Source organism: Diabrotica undecimpunctata, chromosome 10, assembly GCF_040954645.1.
Source record: "Diabrotica undecimpunctata isolate CICGRU chromosome 10, icDiaUnde3, whole genome shotgun sequence".
In the NCBI taxonomy this organism is placed as follows: Eukaryota; Metazoa; Arthropoda; class Insecta; order Coleoptera; family Chrysomelidae; genus Diabrotica; species Diabrotica undecimpunctata.
Window position 1 is genome coordinate 64,971,735 of NC_092812.1, and position 19,191 is coordinate 64,990,925.

A 19,191-nucleotide genomic window follows, 5' to 3' on the forward strand; every position below is an offset into this window, starting at 1 on the left:
AAAAAAAAAAATTTCCACTAGTTAACAGTTTAATAGCGAGCGTCAAAAAGGTATTCGTGAAATCACCTGTAAGAATACAATGTTACAGAGATATGCTTCCTGCTGTTCCACTGCCACCGCAACCCATTTTAACACGTTGAGGAACATGGTTGGAAGCAGCTAATTTCTATGCTGATTATTTTGTTGTTTTAAAGAAAATAATTAACCTTTTAATGGATGATAGTTTCCAATCTTTATTGGAAGCTAAGCAAGACTTCCAAAATAATATCCTCCAATAGCAACTGTCATTCACAAAATCAAATTATAGTTTTGTCCAGAAAACTATAACTCAATGAGAATCCTCCAAATTATCATTGTTAGAAAGTACAGTTTTAATAAAAGAATTTGAGTAATTGTGTCAAAACGTTAAAGGTACTATTGGAAAGGAAATTTTTCAAAAATATAAAGTAACCATGGAAAAAAATAGTCTTTACCAGGTTCTTTCTGAAGTGGTTCCAGTACTAGCTGGGACATTTTCCGAACCACTTAATTTAGAACATTTTTGAAAAATGCCCCAGTTACATCAGTTGATGTCGAAAGAAGTTTTTCTATTTACAAATATATGTATTCAGATAGAAGCCATAAGTTTTTATTACAAAAATTTTGAACATCATTTGATAATCTATTGTTACCATAATTCAAAATAATATTTATATGTTAAAATAATTGTATATGTTATGTATTTTTATAATATTGATAGTATTTTTGTAAATAAAAAAACATTGTAAATATTTTTATTACATGCATATTTTGCATAAAATACTGCATATTTTTGCATAAAACACTGCATATTTATGCGCATATTTCATACTTTTTTATTTGCATATTTGCCTAAGTCTAGTGATCATTAAGCTCTTTGCGTTGTGTTTTCTCTCGTGAAATAAAGTCGTTGTCCCTGTGAAATAAATTCACCAGGTGAACATCTAAATTAATTACAGTGGAATGACGTTTGTGTATAAAAAATTAAGAGATTCCCCAAACCGCCTCATTGAAATATCTTCCCATCTGATATGTTGAAACTCAATCGTTATTATTTGGAGCCGCAATAACAAATACAGCTATGTCGTTATGTCAATCTATCAATACTGACATTTATTTCGTTAATCATAACTTCCTTTGTTAATCATAGTATGGCGCCATATATTAGTAATATTGCGATTTAAAATGACAGAAAAACTGTTTTTTATGTCTTTCCGTAAAATTTTTCGAAAATTATCTTTTACATAAACCTTCTCCTGATAATAACAAACACACAAAAAAAGAATTATCTAATTTCGTGCAGTCGTTCTGAAGTTATGCGCGTACAAATATGTTGGTGATTCATTTTTATTTATATAGATAAAAAAGACTGTAATATAAGCTGGAATAGTTCTTGGTAGTTGGCTGTATACCATAGTAGTTAAAAAACTTTTACATTTTACAAGTGAAAACTTCTGTTGTAATTGGTATAAATTAAAAAATTAAATAAAAAGATCCAAATGGATTAAAATGTTTGGATTTTTGTTCATAATGAACGGTTTTTAGACCTATCAGTCCATCTTCAGTGAACCTGTAAGTAAGTAATCCCCCTAAATCAACACTTTAACTTAAAAATGTGGTTACGATTACTTACGTTGAATATACAGGGTGTTTCAAAAAGGTATGTCATAAATTAACACAAAAAGTGTACAAAAAAAGTTACAGCCCTTTGAAGTTACAAAATAAAAATTGTTTTTTGGCATTATCTCCTAAACTACTTGACATTTTGTAATAAAAATGACATATTACTTTCTTGTTCTGAAAGCATTTTTCATACAAAAGAAACAACAAAATCTAAGCACACAGAAAAATTTAAGGGGGGTGTGCAGCCCTAAATCCCCTCAAACTTTTGAGTACGTTCAAAGCAAATGAATTTTGTAGCATCATTAGTTTAACACATTATTTTTAAAACTTTTTTGTCTCTTATACTTTTTCGAAAAACTAGTTTTTTCCTAGTTGGCCATAAAATTACAATTAGTTTCTACCGATACAATAATTACAAACAGTTGTAATAGTCAATAATTTGAAGCTATCATTTATTGTGTGAATAAGATTAATATTAAAAATTTTGATATTACAATGGCCTACACATTTCAGGAAATGGCAGATATGCATTTAACTTTGGGTAAGTTGGATCAGATTAAATTATGATTTCAATAAACTATCGGGAATATCGTAGGTGAATGTCAAGGAAATTGGGCAGTAGCCGCAAGGCGTTATGCAGTAAAATACCCCAATCGAAATACACCCGATAGACGATTATTTCTGACCATTGATCGTCGTTTACGGGAAACGGGTACATTCCAACTGCAAGTTGCTGGCAATAGTGGTTGTCCAATAATGGATGCAACTAATGAAGACATTTTAGAAATCATTGAAGAAGTTCCTGGAACAAGTACAAGGGTAATAGCTGCTCAACTAAATGTTCCTCGCGTAAGTGTTTGGAGGCGTTTGAAGGATCAGCTGCTTAAACCCTATCACTTAATAACGGTTTAAGAGTTATTGGTTGAAGATTATCCTAAAAGGATTGGATTTTGCGATTGGTTGTTAATGGAAAACACTCGAAATGTTAATTTTATTAGAAATATTTTGTTTACCGACGAGGCTACCTTCAGTAGAAATGGAATAACAAACCATCATAACGAGCACATTTGGGCCGACGAAAATCCTCACGCCAAAAAACGACTCATCACCAAAGGACTTTCAAAGTTAATGTTTGGGCAGGAATTGTGGATAACAATCTAATAGGCCCAGTATTTCTTCCCAACAATTTAAATGGTGATATTTATTTGCAGTTCTTGGCAAATGATTTACAAGAGTATTTGGAAGAAGTGAATATTGCAATAAGGCAAAATATGTGGTTTCTACAAGATGGCGCTCGACCGCATTACAGTAATGAAGTCCGGGAATACCTTTGCAGGCAGTATCCTGGTCGGTGGATTGGAAGGGGTCGTGACACACCTATTTCTTGGCCACCCAGAAGTCCAGGTCTTAACCCCATAAACTTTTGCTTTTGGGGGTTTATGAAAGAGAAAGTGTATTCTGTAACAATAGAGGATGAATAACAAATGAGGGTTAGAATAATTGAAGGTGCAAATCAATTTCGTCAGAAAAATATGATTTTTCAGCGCATTCGGTTTTCCTTATTAAAACGATACCGAATGTGTATTGAAGAAAATGGGGGTCATTTTTGAACGTTTATTGAACATTTATTGTAATATCATATTTATAGAGGTTATAGACATTTTTTGTACTTGTTAATTCGTTTAAGCCATTTATTTAGTTGCACGTAATTTTTTAAAAGTTAATGAAAAGGGCCGTAACTCAATAAAAACTGTTTTTTGAAAAAAGTGATGAGACAAAAATTTTTTAAAAATAATGTGTTAAACTAACGATGCCACAAAATTCATTTGATTTGAACGTACTCAAAAGTTTGGGAGGATTTAGGGCTGCACACCCCCCTTAAAATTTTTCTGTGCGCTTAGATTTTGTTGTTTCTTTTGTATGAAAAATGCTTTCAGAACAAGAAAGTAACGTGTCCATTTTTATTACAAAATGTCAAGTAGTTTAGGAGATAATGCAAAAAAAACAATTTTTATTTTGTAACTTCAAAGGGCTGTAACTTTTTTTGTGCACACTTTTATACTAAGGTAAGTAGGATTCAATCAATTTATTTTTGTCCCCGGAATGCGTGATTTAATTTATGACATACCTTTTTGAAACACCCTGTATATATATATATATATATATATATATATATATATATATATATATATATATATATATATATATATATATATATATATATATATATATATACCGGCAACCAGCAAGGTTTGAATCGTAGTTTCGAAATTTATTTTTTACTCTCTGATAATATTTAGTAAATATATCATGACAGTAAGTTTTTCTGTAACTTTCTGGGATGTGTCGAGAAAAATGAGCAGGGAACGAACCCAGGGCTGGGCACTAGGGCAGAGCATCATTCTGATGAGTAGAACGATGGGCGTTTTTTTCTGAATGTCCTTAGATATATTCGGAGGATTCCTCCCCTCATTCCTCATAGTGAAATATAATTTTGGTTGTATAGATCTAAAGGGAGTGTTAAAATCTATTTAATATAAGGAATGCCTCTAGTGACTGAAAATGTGTGATAATATATATGGGTTTTCTTGTTACTGAGAAAACGTGAATATTTTAAATCAAAAAGGATTTTTATTTTGTAGAAAAGTTAAAGGGTCTTAAGATAAGTCAATGTAGTAGTGGTTCAGTCAATAGCATAGGGTTGTATTGTAAAATTGTAATATTAAAAGTTCAAGTAAGGTCAAAATTAGAAGTTGTATTAATAATACAGTACTTACGTTACTTAATGCTTCCTGAAATGACAGAGTGTCGAATGCATTCATGTGAAATTATTAATAAAGTAAGACAAAATTGTTAAGTGACTGTATGGATTGTGATGTTAATAAGAATTAATGGAAATGAGACTGATTTAATTTAAAATAACCTGAGCATGTAATGTAACAAAATATTTCAAAATAATCAAAGACAAGAGATTGTACAGTAAGTGTCCTAGTAGTAAAGGATCATAAACAATTTTTTGAAATATAAGTTTCATGTTCAGGACATTGGGAAGAAATGGATAATTGTTGTAGAGGGAGAAAAACCTGAATGGATGAAGTTAGTCAGGTTGAAATTAATAGGAGTTGGGTAGTTAATTATAGTTAATTTGGAAAGGACAAAGAATGGAAATTAGAAGGAGTGGAAGAACAAAGAAGTCATTGATAAACATGTGTGGAAACGTAAAAGAAGATAAAGAATGAACGTTGAAGTAAAAATTAGTGGAAAATGTATGGAATTAAGAAAACCAGTGAATAGGGACGAAGTTATGGTTGAAAGAAGTGTGTCTTCATGTTCTTCATGTCTTTGATAACTTCCAAATCTTCATATAACTCTAGTCGTAATGTTTTTTGTTGTATATTATGTATTAAAATTCAATGAATGACATCTTCAGGAATTTTAAGTTGATGTTTATTGACTTTGAAGTTGTCTGAGAAAGCCAAAGTGGTCTCTCTTTTGGAGTGTTCTAATGATCTGGTGGATAAATATCTATAAGTTCTACCAATGTAAGTAGCTGAGTAATCTGAACAACACCACTACAGTTTATATAATAAATGAGGTCCTTGGTATTGGTTAGGCTATTAAGGGTATTATTGACTTAAAAACAAAATTTTAATTTATCGAAAGAACTAGTGAGAAGACTCAGATAATTTAAGGTAATGAAAAGGTAAAGAAGCATAAATGGAAGAGATATTAGAAACTGAAGAAAAAGCTGACTGTTGTAGGAGTCGAAGCTCTCTTTTGTGTTGAAGTTTATGTATAATGTATGGAAATTTGTTTGATAATATTCAGTTCTTTGTTGAATTCACTTGAAATTCTTTGTTGAATTTAATTTCAACCACGTTTTTCTTAACTTAGTGGGATAACTCACTTTTCGGGTTCACTGAAGATGGATTGATAAGTCTAAAAACCGTTCGTTCTGAATAAAAATCAAACATTCATTTGGATTTTTTTTTATTTTTGTAATTAAATATATACCAGTTACAACAGAAGTTTTCACTTCATTGTAAAAGTTTTTTACTGTAATACTTCTGACATAGACTAATTTCTTAATTATTTCTTAGTTATTTATTTAGTTATATTGCTATTCAATTGAACAGTTTTTTTGAAAAGATTGAAATCGATGAAATTGAATTGTTAAAATAAAATAAAACAGCTAATTTTCATTAAAATTAGTGACTTCATTATGCTGATGCAGAAATTAAAGCAATATCTAGGTAGAGTCAATCAACAAAAAGGTCATATATTTTTTATAGGATACATTTATTACTAAAATTAGTATTTAGCAGTATCCTTAAACATTTGTTTATTAAATATTGCTTAATAATGTGTTTTTTACTTTACCTGAATTAATATACAATTTGTAGTGTTTGTAAACATTAAATAAATAAAATGAGTTCATTATCATGTACATATATTTATTTTAATTCAATGTTATAATGAACGAAAATAAACAATTTTAAAATTACCTGAATGCATAACTGCTTCAATTCCTGGTTTCTTTTAGCTAAAGCTTCTTCTAGTTGTTTCTTCCTTTCCTGAAGAACAATTATTCTGGAGGAAGGCATATTTCTAGTAGCTCCCATGTTGCTCAGTTGATTTTCTTCTCCTATAGATAATAAAATGTTTACTACTTATTACCTCTTATCTATATGACTAATTGATGTAACATATTATCAGAGATTAAACTGAATATCGCATAAAGTGAGAATTTATTTGTAGGATATTTAAAATATATTCTTTTTATCAATTTATGACTGACATGGAATTTATCTCTATCCAAATAATTTTTAAAATAGCTGTTTTTTCATTTATATAGTTTTTAAAATAGAACCATATTAAAATTAAACTGCTACAATCAATGAAATAGTGATAAAAAAACAATTGGAAGAAAAATATCACACATTAAAGAGTAACAGTTAAGTCAAAAGGAAAAATTAATTGGAAGGAGACAAGCAATGCAGTCAACAATATAGGGCAGTAAAGAAAAAAAAACAGCTGGAAAAATTTTACTACAGGTTTTTGAAGGTTCCTAAAGGTATAGGACTAGCTGATGGCAAATCCTTAGAGTCTGATTTTGCTTTATTTTTTTAACAATCATAAAAAGTGAAAAAATCATTTTTGACTATAAAATGTTTCTTATATGTTTTAGGGAAAATGGTTCAAATAAAAGTTGTAAATCTTAAGAAGTTCTTTAATTCGAGAATTTTTAAATTGCAAAAAACCCTTATTTATAAATGTTAACAATTTTTTTTTGAGGTGGCTGCAGGTCCATTTTTGATCAAAAACTAAATCTCTGAATTTTTTCAGATTTTTTGCATGGGGCGGCATCTTCAAAAATCCGGAAAACTTTTTTGAGGGGTTTTGGAGGATTTTCCCCATTTTATAGACTTATAAATGAAATCAAGGTTTTTTATGGGTTTATATAGACTCATTAAATGAGGCCTTTAAGACATTCAAAAATTGGGCAAACTACCTTAACCTCCCCCCAAACTTGTTTTTTACGGGTTTTTCACGCGATTAAATTTATTTTTAATAATCGACACAACCTGATTCAATATTTTTACTTTTTATGTGATTAAAAAATAACACTCAATGAAATTTTTCCATTTTTATAGACCCAGTTATGGCCAGGCCCTTATAATGTATATGTTGTATGGCTCAAATATGCACAGAGAAAGCTTTGAAACAGTATATTTTTATTATATTATTTTATGGATTCTGCAATTTCTTTCAATATTATGGTTTGTTTTTTAACTAGGAGTAATTCAAATTTACCGCGTTGTAATGCTTGTTTGTAATTGGTACAACCGCAGGCAAGTTTACTCCACTAAACTATGACATTTTGACACTAATGACATTTATGAAATTTTAAAATTCAAAATTTATATCGACGCTTTTTTTTATATTTTCTGCGTTGTTCCTTTAATTTTTAGATTTTTCGTTTGCATTTATATAAAAAACCGATCTTTTAAGAACTATTTAGAGATGTATTAGTGTTATTAAGATAACAATATGGACTCGATGCCAAGTACCAGTGTTAATTATCCTTCTCCACCTAAAAAACGCAGAGTAGATTTGGGTCATTTATCATCAAATGAAAAACAATGAATTATAAACATGTACAAACAAATAAAAATTGATAATCCTGAAATAAAAATCACAGCCATGGTAGCAAAAATAAAACAGGCAACAGGTTAGTTTTACAGAATAATTATAAAAATGTTTAATGTATAATGACTGTTAAACATGTTAAAATTAAGACTAAAGTAATGTGCTAATTTTAGGTGTTGCGAATTTAACTATTTACAGAGGAATTAGGGAATATAAGCAGACTTGAACAGTAAGATGTCCTAAAAATATTGGCGGTCGACCTTCTATCCTTGCAACATATGACAAAAGTTAAAACATCTATATGACAGATAGTACACAGCTTCTTTTTCAAGAATGAAATGCCCACGTTAAATAAAATTTTAAGTGAAATTAACAACCGCCCAGATCTTCCACATATGTGTCATTCATTATTATATAAATTCTATAGCAGAATCAGAAGCAAATCAATTTTAAGTAAGTAAATGTGGGTTGGCCACAAATATATAGTAAATAAAAAGTGCAACACAAAAATCTTAATATTGTGTCTAGGTAATCAATTAGAAGATAAAGAGCTTGATTCAAATGTACATTTTATTATTTTGTAGGTACTTGCAGAGAAGTCGAAAAAATATTCTCATTGAATGTGATGATATTATAGGATGGAGACGTAATTATCTAACTTCTATAAAACAGTACAGAAGTTTATTAACATCTTATTAAATTATATTTAATCTTTATTGTAATTAGAAAAACAAAAAAAATATATATTGGAATTGAATTGGAAAAAATTATTATTCAAACATAAACAAAGTTAGGTTAGAATCAATGTGAGGTTGTCTGATACTTATTACTGGATTACCGCAAGGCTGAGATAATCAACCAAAAAAAAAAAGATGTATTTGGTGACTTTTCTAGTAACTTTATTGGATGTGAATCTGCCTTTTTAGTTTACTCCTGCTGGTTAAAAAACAAACCATAGTTGCAGTTAATTATTAGAATTTTTTTTTTGACAATTGCCTTTTGATAGATTAACGGATAGTGTTTTAAAACTATATACTTTTTCTTTTTTGATAATTCTAAACTATTAATTTTTATTTATCTTATTACTATTGAATGCATATGCTTCATTTTTAATGTCAATTTTAACACTGTTAAACACCAATATTTTTCGTTCTGTCATGCATCATTTGTAACTACCTTCACAGCAGCGTTATCTGGATGATTTCCTCACACATTTACATCTTAAACATTTTAAAAAAGACTGGAAAAGAAAATATCTTCTAGTATAGTTATTTTCTGAAGCTGTTTGTTATAAGCTGGTTATACTGTAATCAATTGGCTTATTGTCCATCTTCCATTTGTGTAACCTTCTTGCTCAGGTTTTAGTGTTAACTTCTAGTTAAGTAGCTGTGATTGACAACTTTACATGCCCTCTGAAGCATAGTAGTAACCCAGCGAAATTAAAAAATTCTGTGACAGAGATTAAACAAGGACCATCCAGCTTAGTAATCTACAGCCACAGCTCAGAAGCTAGGTACTGGCTTACCAAACCAGATGGCCCAGGTTCGATCCAGGCAGAGACACTAGAAATTTTTTAATTTCTAATTTAACCATAAACTTCGAACATAAATGCGTCAGTTCCAGCTAAGTAAATAGTCTGTAACACTAAAACCTGAGCCAAAAGGTTACATGAATGGAAGATGTACAATAAGTCAATTGACTACAGTAAGCACAACCCATTATAAAAAAATCCATAGCCACTGATCTATGGCTGCCACTCAGTGTGGTTACACAACCTAAAATATTCTGGAATCTACTCAAATACATTAATACAAACAAATTGAAGAAACAATGGGTTGAGGGTCCCTCACTTTCAGTGTAGTTACAAAACATAAAATATTTTGGAATCTATTCAGATACATCAATACAAACAAATTGAAGGAACAAAAGTTGATTGTAAACAATCCGAAAAATCTTTTATAATAAAAGGGCTGAAGTCTAACGTCATCTGGACCTACTGTAGAAGGTAAGTATTGTTGAAAAGACTATAAGTTATAGTAATTGTCACTGGACTTCATCTCATCAAATAAAAGTAGACATTTTTTCAATGATTCATTTGTTTATAATAATTGGCATTTAACGCCCTAAAAAATGCTAGACTATCATAGACTTACCTTTAACATTATTATGCCCTTCCAGCATTTCCTTATTATCAAATAAATAGATTTGACAACTTTACCGACTTTTTCCTACACAACAAAGTAAAATGGAACATGTTGACATTTTGTTAAGAATGAAAAACTGCCAATTACATTTTGAATATGGCATTTGAAAAAACCTTTAAATTAACAATCCAATGTCTTTATCACACGAATAAAATAATTTGCACATCTACGCAGTGGTTTTCATAATGGCCAAGTACAGGTATATTCGTATTTCCAGGAACAGTTACGGGTTCCTAGAAATAATCTAGCATAGAATATTTTTTGATTACATGCTTATCTTTAGATTTTCCTGAGTTTATCAAATAAAATAAAAAAAATAAATGTAAATATATTCCACTTTAACCACCCCACCCATTTCACAATCACTAGTTTCCATTTTAAAACAAATTGTACTTGTCAACGAATCCGACAAAGATAGCGATTGATTTTACATTGTTATGAGTGAGATATAAACATACAATGACAACACCAAAATGGAATAATAACTGTCACTACTGGTTTGCCAACTTACTAGATTTTCTACTAGATGTAGTAGAATAGGATTTTGTGAATAGGGCAGGTAAATCTAATAGTAGAAAATATAGTAGATTTTAAATAAAAGTTAGAGGGTTACTAGTAGTTTTTTAATAAGTCATTTAAATGCGAGATATTCTTCTCATTTCTATTTTTTAAATTCAAATCTGAATATATTAATGTATTTATTATGCTTCCATCTACTGATAAAAAGCAAAAGTACGATAAATGCAATATAATTCGTATAAAAATTTCCTACAAGACGATTTCGTTATTTCGTGGTATTCTGGCAGTTACATTTAAATTAAAAAAATAAAGGGTATTTATCAAATAGTACTTATGTCTTACGGTTGCTATTTTATTCTAGACAAGGGGAAAAGCTCCGTCGTTCGGAAAAATATTCCCATGAGATTTTTTGCACAATCACTTTCATGAGATACCCCAACGCGGTTCAAGAGGTCGCCCAGACGAAAAGTTGTTGAAACTTTTTTAAACCATTATTTTTTAAACAAATTGTAACAATCAATTATGTCGGCTCGGAAAAATTTTTAATTTGGTGTTTTTCTCAGTTTAAAATTATTAATATTTCGAAAACGGTAAAGTTTACAGAAAAACTACAAGACATTTATTTTGTTCAGAATGATCCAAAAAACTGATTGTTATAATTTGTTTAAAAAAATGTTTAAAAAACTTAAACAACTTTTCACCTAGGAAATACATGGGAATATTTTTCCGAGCGAACCCGAGCTTTTCGCCTTGTCTATTCTGGTAAATAAAATTGCTATTTTTGTATTGTCCATATTCATTTTTTTTTGTTCATTAGCCCTTTCAATACGACTTTTAGATTTTATTATATCTTCTATTTTAAATAGGTATATAAATCTGGTCATATGTAAAACCGTTCAAAAGATACAAATGGGGAGGGTACTTTTGGCTAGCACTGTAGATTTAGTCATATGAAGTTAGAAAACATAAATCCTGAATTTGAAATATTTGGGACATATTTATCCTAGCAGTAATGAATAATGGGGCAAATATGTCCCAACAGTAATAAAGAAACAGTATGGTATGAAAGAAAAAATTCTATTTTTATGAACTGGAAAACATTTTATGTATAATAGTTCGTAAAACATTCAACAAAAGTGGTACTTGAGAGTGAGGACAAATAATTTTTGTTCTTTTTTCGATTTTAAGATTTTTACAGCGAATATTATATCTAAGTATTCCTCCCACCTTTTTCAAATGGAAGATGATCACCAATATTCGTGCAATAATTTACTGTTTGAAATGTGGCTTTGTTTACTTGTTCTTTGGTGCCATGATTCTGATCTACCTCCACTAATTAGAGATTCTGCCAACTCGATAACAAAATGAATTAATGTCATCTGTGTATTTGAAGATTCAGTGTAAATGATGAAGCTGTTGAAGACTGCCGTCATTAGCAGTCGAAAAAAAACTTTTTCCGCCATTTGGTACTCCTTCTGTCTAAATCATAGAGATTAATCATTTGGTCAGCGTGATCGATGCTGTTCATATATTGGTTATAAAACATTGTTGCGTCTGGACAATTAATTTCTTTTAAACTGCCCATCTTTCAGCTTTCGTTTTATCAATCCGGTTGTGCTATCATGAGAACTGCTCATAACTAGTACATCCTTGGTGTCTTTCCATCTAGTAGCTAGTATACATGGATAATAATAGACATGAATGTTCGAACACAAGGATATTTTATTGTATTTAGCAGTAAAGGAGATTGAAAGAAGCAGTCGAAACATAACATTACATTAGTGCTTGTTATTGTTTCAGCTAATTTTAGTACAACTTGCTGACCAAGCGTGCCTTCTGTTAATTCTGTTTCTTTCCCGCTGTTTGTATCATACACAACAAGTAGCCTGTGTTGGAGTCGCACCTGGTCTATAACTTCCCTTTTTACCGGTTTCAAGGGGAGATATTTTTTAGAGAAGATCTCCCCTTGAATTTAATCACAGATTCATCTACCGACTGAAATCTATCACTTCTCGCGGCTAAAAAAGTTTTCTTTTAAAAGGAAAGAACTTCTTTTAGATAATATATTTTGATGCATAATTTGGTTTATCGAGTTTTGAGTTCATTGAAATATAACTGGATATTACTTCTTTTATTGCTGTATTGCTGAAAGACTTGCGTTTAGACCAACCAGTACATGTGTATTGCCGGCATATGATTATGGGGCATTATAAGGGCACATCATAAAATAACTTTGATTTCACCTGGAAATGTTTATTGAATATTCCTCATTTTTGATTTTCCCAATATTTTCAAACGTAGTATAGTGAGTTATTTGAATTATAAGACTTTTCGGAAACATTAAATAGAAGCAGTCAATCACAGAAGAATCATTGTTTATTTTATCTGTAAGCGTAGGTCATGCGTAGGTTGATGCGATTGGATAAGGTAACCGTAGGGGATATGACGCACAATTCGGGTTTTTGGCAGATCTTAAACGGTAATACCAAGAATAACATGTTGATTAATGTTTATGACACCTAGTACTATCAGGTACTCACAGCATAAATTCCAGCTAAATCCTACAATAAGAATTAATTACTATAATTTAAAAAACAAAAAAAGGCAACTTTTTCGTCATATTCCCGACAGGGGGGATAATATGACCCACTAGGTGTTGGGGATATGACTTATGGGAAATTACATGTAAACCAAAAATAAAAACTCAGAGTGATTAACTTTGCAACTTTTAATGAAATGAGGTGAAATAAAACTGTAAGATGTTTCTTTTTCGCTACGGCAGGAGCATCACATTTTGATACTGGTGACACAATTTGTAGAAGTTTCGTTGGAGTTGCTTTTGTGGTTTTATGAGAATGTGGGTCAGTAGGCTTCTTCTTTGGAGTATTAAGTGAGAGTGAACCAGATGTGCTGGGTTGAGGATCCAAGGCTGAGTTAACACTTTCGTCGTCCTTGTCCATATAGTTGGACTCCAAGGTTTCTTGTATGTAAGCGTAATCAGGAATAGAGGAGGGCGCGAATGGAAACACCCCACAGGCCCGGAAGCATGCTGAACCCGCAGACATTGTTGCGGCTTGTGACCAGGCTTTCTGTAGAAGTTGGCCGAAGTGTCTGCGTTCTATCTTCTTTCCAGGATTTGCATTTCCCCATTCGATAGCTGCACTTCGGTAATAGGCCTTCAATGGTTTCAAAAACTATCGGTCGAGAGGCTGTAAGTAATGAGTCGTGTGGCTGGGAAGGCAAAGAAAGTGGACATCATTTTCCAGCGCTATCTCTAATATGTCCGGCGAGTTAGTGTGAGATCCGTGTCCGTTGAGCACTAATAGGCATGTACCAGCTGCCTTCCTTGGAATAAAGTGGTTTTCCAGCCAATTTTTAAAGTGGTCTTCATTTATGTAGGCTGATTTTCCACCCATCACCACTTCAGAACCGTTAGGCATATTATCGAGCCACACTTGTTGTTTGTATACGCCTTTGAACACTACGTAGGAAGGTAAAAAGCTTCCCTCTGCATTACAACAGGCAACAACTGTCACTGTCTCTCCTTGTTCTTTTGATTGCCGCACTTGAGCTGCCTTGCGCCTTTGGCCGCTATAACTTCTTGCGGAGGGTTGTTCAATAGCAAACCTGACTCATATACATTGTAAATATCTCTGGGTTTGTTCAAGAGGTTTAACGATTCTAACGTCTTTTTATGTGGACCATGTCACCAACGTTGAGGTCCTACAGCGCATGACAAAAGAAAAAGAAGTGCTTAATTTAATTAAACAACGTAAGCTTGAGTACCTCGGCCACGTGATGCGGAACGAAGAAAAATATCGAATTCTTCAACTTGTTATGCAGGGTAAAGTATTTGGCAGAAGAGGACCGGGACGCCGTCGTATCTCGTGGTTGAAAAATCTCCGACAATGGTTTGGGATGACCTCAGCGGAGCTGTTTCGCAGAGCAGTCAACAAAACCATGATAGCCTTGATGATAGCCAACATCCGGACCGGATAAGGCACTGAAGAAGAAGAACGTCTTTTTTAACAAATTGAAATAATCATTCACTTATTCCTTTACCATGCCATCTGCGCGGGACATAGACACTCCTTGGGCCTTTCGAATCGCCAATGATGGCTTCCGTTTGAAAAATGCGTTAAGCCATCCCCTTCCTGCTTTGCATTTCTCTACATTAAAATGGCCGTAGTACTCATTTGTTCAGCCAGGTTGAAAGCCATTAGGCAAAGTGCATCCCTTGTTGGCGCATACCCTGCAGCCTGCAGCCTAATATACTTTTGGGACGTTCTCGTCCCAAAGTAGATTATGGGGACGACATACTCTGGTTTGCGTCGTCAGTTGAATGACTTTTGCCTTCAGCTTCAGTTTGATTATCAACTTCCTCTTTAGCTGGTTCTCTAAGGAGGTTTCAGGTTCTTCTAAGGAGGAATCGGAGTCGGTATCAGAGCATTTATAGTCTCAATCGGCGCTGTCATCAGTGTCGTAAAAAGGATCTTGTGGCTCCTCCAAATCAAATGTGTTTTCGACTATTCTTCCAATTCTTTTTGCGCGAGAGAATGACTCATTCTGAAACGCAATAAATAATTCTATTCTAGAAAACACTGCTGGGATAAATATATTCTCCGATTCATTACTGCTGGGATGTGTAAGTCCCAGAAGGCATATCAATATATAAAAAACTTTGCAAAAAAAGTACATTGACTTATCTTTTTATATTATAGTAATCTCGTGACACAAATAATTAACAGAATAAATGAAAGAAACTAATAAAAATCTCGTAGACATACAGAGACATACAGTTTGATGTAGACTGAGACCGAAAATAACGACTTTTTATAGGTTATACCCAAGCGAAGACTGTACACTACTGAGTTGTTATTCCATCTCAATACATTTTAGAGCCGCGTTTAGGATGCAGTATTTTTTAAATTATTCTTGAGATCTATATGACCCCACAGTATTAAAAGGGTGAGATAAAATAATCTATGTATGTGATTTTATTTTTGTTATACAACATAATTCCGAAGTTATATTCAAAAGTTTAGACAAGTACGGCTTAGTAATCCTCTCTTTACGCATTGGATAACAGTCGTTTTGCTGACCTAAAAAGTCATGGAAAATTAAAAAAAATACTGCCAACTTTTTGGAAAAATCGCAGCCACACATTCTATTCACCAAGGAATCAACATTATATGAAGCGAAAGTGACAGAATCCAGGTTAGCTCTTTTTATTGCACAAAATACTTCAGTTTGAAGGTAGATAAAAATATTCCTGGAAATGGAAGCAGCATTTCCAGTACTAAGTTGCGGCTTATGGGAATCGATCTTGGACCGGCCGCAATAGTGGATACTAGGAAGCAATACTGCAACAGTTTCTATACTGCGAATTAATGCTCTAAGTAATGCATTAAGAGCGTAGGCGCAAAATTTCGGGCCAATGCTTTTTAAATGCAATCATTTTTTTCGAATCCTGAGAAAACTAACAAATATTTTTGAAAAATTTAACTGCAGAATGAAAGATTACATTATTACCGAGAGCCGAAAGTCCCTTAGAATAAACAAAAAGTTTTTCTGAATGAGATATTTGAAATTAAAAATCACACTAAATTTTCTCTTTTTTTTTCACCCCTGTAACTTATTAAAATAAACATTATAGAAGTTTTCAGGGACTTTGAGCCCTCAGTAATAATGTATTCTTTCATTCTGCGTTTAAATTTTTCAAAAATACTTATTAGTTTTTTTAGGATTCGAAAAAAATGAATGCATTTAAAAAGCATTGGCCCGAAATTTTGCGCCTACGCTTTTAAAACGATCGATAATGTCAAGTGATTATGGAATCTGCTCGTTTACACAGATGAAGGATCAAATTTTTAATTCAAATTAATGAATGCAGAGAAAATGAAAGAGAAATTGCTTATATGGATCAGATGAGGTGTGATACCCATGACATTCCAGATTATGGTTGGATAAATTCTTCTGACCGCTGCACAACAAAACCTACATCAAATAAAGGAAAACGTTTTACGATAATCTATGTAGGAACCAACAATGGTTTTATCACTCTATACTGTGGTTTAGCCCTGTCACGCAAAAACATTAAGGACATTCGTGCCGACTATCATGACGACACCACGTAAGAATTATTTGAGAACTGGTTTATAACGAGGTTATTGTCAAATATATCAATAATAGTCCATGTTGTGAGACCGCTCCCGTAGGAAAAATGTTTCTGATTCGGTTTCTTTACGGATTCTTATTCAAAAGTTTTTTGTGTCATTTTAAACAAAAAATTTTCTTGTCATTTTTCTCTTAACTTGAGAGTTTTTGAGTTATAAGCGATTTAAAATCTGAAAAATGCGAAAATACGCATTTTCGAAGCTCGAAAACTAATATGTAAATTATTATTTTTGAGGTTGCCAAATGCCAAATTGAAGTTTAGACATTCAGTTTCAAGATTCTGAAGAGCAATCGGAGCTTATTTCAATTTAGATCGATGTTTTACAATTGTTAATTATGCGCGCTCACTCGATATTTAAGCCACCGAGGAAAATTTTGTAGTAGTATACAATCAATTTCAAAATGAACTATGTTAATAGTAAATTACAAAATTTTTTGTTCAGAATGACACCAAAAACTTAAAAAAAATATTTTTAGGAGTAAAAAAAGGTGATTTATGTTGCTTTTAAAGATTTCGCCCGGCACCCGTCAGATTTGTTTAAATAAAGGGGACATTTTTAAACAAGAATCCGCAAAGAAACCGAATCAAAAATATTTTTCTACGGGAGAGGTCTCATACCCCGTAGGGGGTTTAATCCGATTGAACACATATGGCACGAGCTAAAAGGATCGGAAAGAAAAAATAATCTTTCGTCCACCCTAAATTCATTTGTGGTTCATCTAATTGTAAAAAACTAAGATTACTACCAAATGAAAATTGACGAAAGATTACATTACCAAATCAGCAGCTCTCAATTAAAGGAAATCATCCTTGATAGTGCAAAGAAATCGGAGGCCCACAACAACAAAATGAACATAGAAAACTGTCTAATAAAACAAAACTAATGCTAAAACAAAGAAGGGTAATGAAAGTAAGTAGCAACATACAGAGAATATAACACACAGAACATTGAAGACAATAAGGGAAATTATTAAGGAAGACATAAGAAAATGAAATGAAAGACTGGTAGAAAATGCAAAAGAAAACAGAAAAAACTATAAGAAAACCAGAAAAGCATTAATCATTGGGAAGAGATAACTCTAACAAACGAAAACACTAGAATTACAGACAAAAATTAAATACAACTCTTGCAACAGCTTAAATACACTGGCAAAAAAAACTGGAAAATCTTAGCAGGCATATTTACTAACTGCCTAAGATCAAGATGCATACCAGACCACTGGAATACAGCAAACATAATTCTCATTCATAAGAGAGGTAGCAAAGAAGATATATCAAAAACTACAGACCTATAATCTACTACCCATCATATACAAGATATTCACAAAGATCATCAACAACAGATTAACAAATGCATTAGATGCTGCACAGCCAAGAGAACAAGCTGTCTTCAGAAGTGGATTCAGTAATAGAAGCTTTGACCAACCAAGGCATTGGGTTACACATTGGCACAAACCCTACATGGAGACTTAAGCAAATATAAACAGACAAGAAAAAGCTGAGGTAAAAATTTATGAAAATACTCCAAAATTTCCCACTACCAGAGGCGTCTTCATTGATGAAGAATACCTCAGCTATCTAAGATACAAGAACTTTTAAGCGACCTAAATGAAGTTGGCCTAAAAGTGAACTTGACAATGGTTTTGAGTATTGCTTTGTATATAATGATTTTGTTGAATTTTGGGTTTCGTTTTCATCCTAGGAGCCAGTACATTTACCGGACCTTTGCCCCACGAGTGTCTTGAAGTATTGGATTGTAACTATACCACCTGGAGATTTGATTTACAAACTAAGATCAGTGCTTTGTTCTAGGTGGGATTGAAAATCTGAGCAGTTAGTGTTTTTTAGAAGTTATATGAAGAGGGGTGGGTTGTTTTTAACTACTGTCATGTCGATGATAACCTGTACACAATCCGATGACAGATCGTAGCTGAATTCTATTACACAGTTGCTTCTAGATACTCCTTTACTTATAAAGTAGTCCACTAGATCTGGCAGTTTTCTAGGATCGCTAGGCCAGAATCTAGGAACTCCGTTGGTGTGGCAATCATAGTTGTTGTTCGTTAATGCTTTTAAGAGGTTACGACCTTTTGTTCTTATTAGTCTTGAGCCCAAATGTGTATATTTCTCTCTTCTCAAATTTCTGTGTAAATTTTTTTTCATCTGTGAAGATTTTATGATGTGCAGGGCAGTAAATTGAAAATATATTGTAGTGAAAACCAAAAAAGATGTATCGATGGAAGGCAACCATATATACGTATTTATGACTATTGGTCTTCTTCAGTACGGTGCAGCCAAATTAGAAAAGGAGCATGTTAACTTGGGAAAGGATCACTACAGAAGCAATGCAACCAATTTGTGGCATTAGAGTTAGAAGATAGTTTCCATGGCAACAACTAACAAATAACCAATGAGGAAGCTTCAGCTACCTGGGGAAAGGAATGCCAAATTGAAAAGTTTAAAACAAATGGAAAGGGTAATGCTAGTGAATAATAATCC

The 19,191-nt window shown here is 32.3% G+C and overlaps 1 protein-coding gene across 3 annotated transcripts in view; it reads right to left on the reverse strand.

The window, feature by feature from the left end:
* The window catches only part of sstn (stepping stone), a 38,009-nt gene extending 27,629 nt beyond the window's left edge, over positions 1-10,380 (reverse strand). For all 3 annotated transcript variants that reach the window (XM_072546358.1, XM_072546359.1, XM_072546357.1), the window contains exons 1-2: positions 9,945-10,380; positions 6,147-6,286 (exon numbers count right to left, since the gene is read on the reverse strand). In XM_072546358.1, coding sequence (XP_072402459.1) covers positions 6,147-6,286; positions 9,945-9,972 — 168 coding nt within the window. In that variant the 5' untranslated portion in view covers positions 9,973-10,380. The remainder of the gene's footprint in view (positions 1-6,146; positions 6,287-9,944) is intronic.
* Between the last annotated feature and the right edge of the window lie 8,811 nt (positions 10,381-19,191).